General features: G+C 41.7%; 1 protein-coding gene across 1 annotated transcript; it reads left to right on the forward strand.

Moving 5' to 3' along the window:
* UTP23 (UTP23, small subunit processome component) lies at positions 19–3,875 on the forward strand. Its single transcript, XM_021388288.1, has 3 exons — positions 19–259; positions 1,715–1,889; positions 2,777–3,875. Exons 1-3 carry the CDS (start codon positions 72–74, stop codon positions 3,152–3,154), a joined length of 741 nt encoding a protein of 246 aa, XP_021243963.1. The 5' UTR covers positions 19–71; the 3' UTR covers positions 3,155–3,875.

Raw genomic sequence — 6,632 nt, forward strand, 5'->3', positions numbered from 1 at the left:
AAGAAGCGCCGGGGCGGGAGCCCAGCTGGGCACGCCCCTCCGCCCCGCGCACGGCTTCCGGCGGCGCCGCCATGAAGATCACGCGGCAAAAGCATGCCAAGAAGAACATGGGCTTCTACAAGCACAACTTCCAGTTCCGCGAGCCCTTCCAGGTGCTGGTGGACGGCACGTTCTGCCACGCCGCGCTCCGCAACAAGATCCAGATCCGCGAGCAGCTACCCGGGTATCTGGGCGGCGCCACGCAGCTCTGCACCACCCGGTACTGCGCCGCCCGAGGGCCGCACTGCGCATGCGTAGGGCGCCTGGCGCCTGCTCGGCCCCTCCTCACGCGGTGGCGCCGTTTGGGTGGAGGGGAGCGTGGGATGGAGGGCTGGTGCCTGGGGCTGCGCTGTGCTTCCCTCAGTAAAGGAGTTTTCTTCATAACTAGCTGCTTTTCTGGAAATGGCGTATTTGCATAGTGCTGTTCCGTCAAGTGATGTAGGCCTGAAGCTGCCCATCGTGGAAGCAAGTACTGGAAGTACCAGGAATATTTATACAGTCGGATAAATTTAAACACTATTCCAGTGCAGGACTGACTCGTGCTTCTAAACTCGTGCCCTTAGCTTTAGAAGGTTTGGGAGTTACTGCATTCCAGTCACGCTTAAATGTCATTTTTTTCCTTCTTTGATTGGTATCAGTGGATCTTTTTTACCTGTTTTGACTTAGGGAGGCTGAACAGACTCATTTTTCTGCTGTCAGCACACTGAGTTGGTGAGGAATTGCCTTTGTGGCATGGCCAGGGCTTTCCCAACGAAATGACTTTGCTCTCTGGTCCAAAGAAAAAGAATAAAATGAACAGGTTAAAGTCTCCATAAGGATTCTCCCCAAAGGCTAAACTTTATTGTTTAGAAAGAAGAACAGTTTTGCTTAACACCTCAGAGTTATTTCTCAGATGATAATAGAGTAAGTAAAAGATCCAGAGTATTTTGTGACACCTGATTGCGATTAATTGCCACAGTACCATATCCTTGAAGCTGTGTTTCAAGGCCGTACATTCTTACCGATTTCTACATGTATTAGAAAAAAAACCCAGTGGACAAAGTAAGCTGTGTTTCATCTGCTGCTCACTTCTGAGTTTCACCCAATTATGATCCAAGGTAGCTTCATTGTGCACTGGTACACCATCCTGCGCCCGTGTCAGCTGTGCTAAGAGGAGGACTTCAGCTTTGTGTTTTGTTGTCTAGCTGGAATGTTGTAAAGTCCTAAAATCCCAGATTTTTATTCATTTGGAGAATCTCCTTTTGCTTGAGTCATCTGGCTTCTAATGTAAGCCTGAAGCAAGGTGATGGATGCTAATGCAGAGTTTAACTTGCATGTAGTGTTTAATCGATTTATGCTAATTCAAGTAATTTTATTTGTTAGGTAGTAGTTTATGTGCATAAAACTAAGGACTTAGCATTGTCATTGATACAAAATGTTTTAAAATCCATTTAATGTAACTTACTGTTGTTACTGGTTAATCTTGTTTGGAACTGAGGAAGTATTGCTGAAGCATTCAGGTTGGTTACTCCTTTCAGATTACTGGGTGCCATTTACAGCTCACAGAGCCTGAACAAGTGGCATTGTTCATTCCTCCTTAACTCACGCGTGATAATTCATAATGTCAACCACTTGCTATAGTAAAAAAATGTGGTTATTTCTTTGTTCAGAAATGGCTGTTACTTTTGGGTTTTAGATGCATTCTGAAAGAACTGGAATCATTGGGGAAAGCACTGTATGGCGCAAAATTAATTGCCCAAAGTTTTCAAGTTCGAAGCTGTTCTCACCACAAGGATCCTGTGAGTGGTTCGGCCTGTTTACTTTCCATGGTTGAGGAAGGCAACCCTCATCACTTCTTTGTTGCTACTCAGGTAAAAATGCTCATGGGAGATGTAACTCCATTTCAATTGAAGTGATCCTTTGATACCTAAGAGTAGTGAAATTTTGATTATGAGATTTGTAAATAGTTTGTGGAAATTAGTCTTGTTAAAGCCTTCCTTGCTCTAAAATGTAATTGCTAATTATAGAATAGGAATTTTATGCATTATTTGAACAACTTGTTTGTTTTACCCAAGAGGCATATTGTTTAGTATAGGAGAAAATGGAGAAAATATACCGACTACATAGTAATGTGTAAGAAAAAAAGTGATGATTGTCAAATTGCACATTGCTTCCGTGTGCATCTCCTGCTCCATACTGCTGTGCATGATAGTCTGGTAAGTGAAATTAGAGTATTAAAACACCATAGAAGTGCAGTGTTAAATCGTTGTTTTTTTTTGTTTTTTTTTTTTTTTGTTTTTTGTTTTTTTTAATAACTAAAGTATGTAGAACTTGTGTACAAATAAGAAAGGCAAGGTTCTTTTTTCCTTAAGTCTACTCTTGGGACTGTAGGTGTAACATATACAATATATTCAGTGGCCTTCAATAGAACTATTATACTTACGTATGATACAAGCAGTTTTAAATACCTTGTTATAGAATGAACTATATCACGTCTCAAAAAAAAAATCCATGTAGGCTTACACATGCATGAAAAAAAGGAAACAATAAATTTTCCAACAAAGTACAGCTGATCAGAGGGAGAAAAATTTAAATTTAAATTGCTCTGAAAGACTCTGCCAGGTATATCTACAAGATTAATTTTCTTATCTTTTTCATAATGTAATTTATCTTTATAGTTTTGTATTAAAAGTAGGTGCATTTGAATTGCAAATGCTGTTTAATCCCAAAATATTGACTGAAGTATTTAATTTTGCAGGACCAGGATTTAGCAAACAAAGTGAAAAAGAAGGCTGGCATTCCTCTCCTCTTTATTATTCAGAACACTATGGTGCTAGACAAACCTTCTCCTAAATCTTTGGCATTTGTTCAAACGTTGCAGACGAGTCAGCTTGTTCCAGAGCACCAGAAACAAAGCATTGTACAACTTAAAGAAAAAGAAGGACTAGCAAAGCAAGAAGGTGAAAAGAGAAGAAAACGTAAAAGGGCAGGTGGCCCCAATCCTCTCAGCTGTCTGAAAAAGAAGAAGAAAACACAGGAGAGCCAGAAACCTGCTGAAAAGAAGAAAAGAAGAAGAAAGCGTATTAGAGTTAAAACAGAAGCTGTGCAGTCAGTGCAGAAGAATGAGAAAGAATAAACCCATCTTTGTGAACAGTGCAGGACATTGTTTGATCTCTGCAAAGCACAAGATTAATTTGCAATAATTGAAATTAAGTTGTTTATATTAAAACTTATTTTTGTGAGGTGGTACTGCTTATTATTGCATTTTCAATATTTGCAAGTTATTGTCCTAATAATTTATTCTGTTTAGAAATTGGGTATGCAACAAAATATTTAGGAGCTCTTGAATTTCATTATTCTCTCCAGGGTCTTGATTCCTGCTAGAGTGTTCACATGGTCATTTACAATTTTTAGACATATTTCTTGGGCTTCGTATGAGTTTTTGGTAGGCTATTCACTTGTATTGTTTGTTTGCAGAACTGCTTTTTTTTTTACAGAAGTTAACTTTTGCAAAATGATTTGGTGACTTCAACAAGTCACTTCCAGCCGAAATTACTTGATAAATTCCATATGAACTGATATGTCAGTTTGTGATCTTTATTATGGAGATCTTGTAGGGCATGTGATTGCGCTGATAGGCTGACGTGTTACAGTGTCTTCTTTAGTTCTATTTTATTCTCCCATTTTAAATCAGAAGAATAGGAATTAAAAATGCTGAACCGATGCACCAACTTGCACCTAATGCCATCACAGCTTAGCACAGCTGAGGAGGAGTCCTGAGAGATAGCCCACTGACTGATGATGGTGTGACTCCTGTACTCAAAATGGAAGTTGCAATTAAAAATTAAAAACAGTCACATTCATTGTGGTGGTGTTCCTCAAGCACTTGCTAATAGTGAATGCCAAGGAGAAATCTACTAACTCATGGGAATTCCTTCATGCAGCATGTTTCCTTAATGTACATCACCTTTTGCAAGTTATCCTGTTCCTTCCTTCACTTGTTTGGGCACAGTGTAGTTTGTTTCACATTCTTTTTTTAGCGTTGCTTGTATTTCTTTCCCCTCCCAAACCCAGTTCCAGAAAGCATAACTGTAAGTAATGTTTGGAGCTGACATCAGAGATGGTTCAACTTCAGAATCTCATTCTGAGTAAAAATAATTAAAAATAATAGCTTTACTATAAATATTGTTTTAAAAAAATAGGCAGAAAATACACCGCTCTTAGTTATAATAGTCCCTTTCAGTGCAGTTGGACCACAAAACTTAAATACAAGACTATAGGCAGACAAAAAAAATTAACATAATTACTGCAAAATTAATGCTTTAATAGTCCTCTAACAACTCCTACCTTAAGAAGTTTAAAAAAATATTTGCCTGTGTTTCCTTAGTGTTTTGTTAATGCAGACTGAGTCATGATGTTGCCGTTGGGAAGAACAGGAATGAAAAGGGAGTGAGGTCTTAGGAGAAAAGCTATAAAATTTGCCTGCAGCTCCTGCTCAGCAAGGTAAATAACACACCTCTCAGTTTTGGAGGACAGCTCCTGCCCAGGCAACAAGCAGAGGCAATCAGGCCATTTTGAAATTTGATTTAAAAAAAAAGAAAAAAAGGTTTCCAAGTAAAACAGGTCCACCAGGCCCAAACTGAAAGGCTTATTTATATTCTTAACTCAGTAACGCTCAAGCTAGCCTGTAGCACCTGGCCCTGCTGGCAGGGACCGGCCCGTCTTGGGCACTCCTTGTCCAAGCTGGTGTGGCTGCATGAGCTGTCCTGGAAGATGGCCCCTGCTCTAGCAGCAGTCGGATGGAGCTCAGCTGGTCCAGCTGGACACAGTGCTGGGGTCCCTCTAACAATTTAGCCATGCAGATCACTGGGAGCATCCCTAGGCGCAGTGTGAAACTCCGCTGTGGGGGGATCTGTTGGGCTGCTTCCATCTGCCGCGAGAGCTTCAGCTCCGCGTTCTGCCCCAAGCCGTGGCGGCCAGGCCCACGCCCTTGTTTATCAGTGCAACAAATGGCGGTCTGACCACATCTCTGGGGTAGGCAGGGTCCCCAGAGTGACTTTCCTAATAAAGATTAGGATCGTTCTGCCGCAGTATGTTGTAGAGAATGGCTTTGTTTTCAAAGCTACAGAAAGCCAGAGGTAAATGAAAAGGAGCTTGAGAGAAAACTTGTTTGGGCTTATTGATTTGCTCTTTTCTGCGACAGGGTTACTATATAACCTCCATCCTATGTAGTACCTCACTAAATCTTTTTCTTTTTAGAGGGAGATAACCAGTGTTGCTGAGTACAGTGTATGCTGCATGTACACAGTAATAGAAGAAATAATGCTTCAGCCACAGTCTGCAGAGCATTAATACTGTATTTAGGACAGAGCCTCATCTACCAGCAGCAGAAGATATTTACCCGGACTGTCTGCCAATTCAATTGGCTGGATTTATACACTGGTGTGATCTGGTATTGTACAATAAATCATTCCCTAAGCGTGTTAACAACACTAAACAGATGAGTTAATTAGAAGCTTCTGGAACCTGGGACGTTTATGAATCATTAAATTAAATATGAATATAGTATGACTTGAAAAATAAATGCGTGTTGATGCTGAAAGGAAAATGGGATGTCCGGAGCAGTCCTGCTCGTTTGTTTTCAGCTGCACTGATATGGCGTCAATGACTTCTCCATCAGCCTTACTGTGTTCCTGTAGTTTGCTGAACACGTTCTGTCAGACACAAGATGAAGAATGTCAGAGCACCACCATTATTTATACTCCTTGCATCTTTCATACAGAAGTTTCCCAACAAGCTGCAGCATATTTCATACCTCTGCGTGGGCGTAATATCTCTCACAGGGAGCAGCCAGAGATACGGGGAATGAACAAACAAGAGCCCCTGCAGGTGTTATCATTTACAATTTCAGAGAGAAAGATTGCAGTGCATGGAGAGAGAATGACAGAAAGCGAGGTTTTTGCACCTGGAAAGCCAGGAATGGCAGAGACTATGCCTGATGATGAGGGGTGGACTAACTGGGGTGGAGGGGTGATGCATTTCCTGTAATTATTATGTCTGTGCACTCTAAGTCCCAAATTTGTCTCGGAGAACTCAGCTGTCGGCCCAGGGAGTCTGTCGTTTTGCAGAAGTTGCTTCAGCTTGTTAAGAAGGAGACAGGCTGGGCTCTCCAGGGGCCGCACTGCCGGATTTCTTCCTCTGCAGCTGAGAGGGGGAGCGTGCAGCTGTGCTCTGTGCGTGGCACGGGGAAACAACCAGGCTGCTAACGAGGGCCAGGCTAACAACCCAGAGCCAGGAGACGGGAGAAGAAGAGACAGCAGATTACTCACTGGGGTTTAAAAGAAACTGAGGAAGAGAGGAAAATTTACATGAGGGTTTCTAGGTACGAAGTTGTGGAAAGGATTGGTCGCTAGTGAAAGGTGAACTAGAAATGGCTTAGCTGTCATTGTGAGTAGGGAACAGAGAAATAAACCAGAAACAAATTATAAATTATTTTTAATTCCCTCAGGAAAATGCCATTGCCCTTTCTGACTCAGCTTTTGCTCCTTTAAAACAGGGAGCTGGGCTGACTAGCAGTGCCACAGGTCCTGCATCGATGCAGTTCCCACAGAACA

This window comes from Numida meleagris, chromosome 2 (assembly GCF_002078875.1).
Source record: "Numida meleagris isolate 19003 breed g44 Domestic line chromosome 2, NumMel1.0, whole genome shotgun sequence".
NCBI lineage: Eukaryota > Metazoa > Chordata > Aves > Galliformes > Numididae > Numida > Numida meleagris.

Bases quoted from the DNA above. Each gene is read 5' to 3' on its own strand.
- UTP23 (XM_021388288.1), top strand. From the start codon at position 72: ATGAAGATCACGCGGCAAAAGCATGCCAAGAAGAACATGGGCTTCTAC. The intron at 260-1,714 runs GTACTGCGCCGC...TTTGGGTTTTAG, and splicing joins ACGCAGCTCTGCACCACCCG to ATGCATTCTGAAAGAACTGG. The intron at 1,890-2,776 runs GTAAAAATGCTC...TTAATTTTGCAG, and splicing joins ACTTCTTTGTTGCTACTCAG to GACCAGGATTTAGCAAACAA.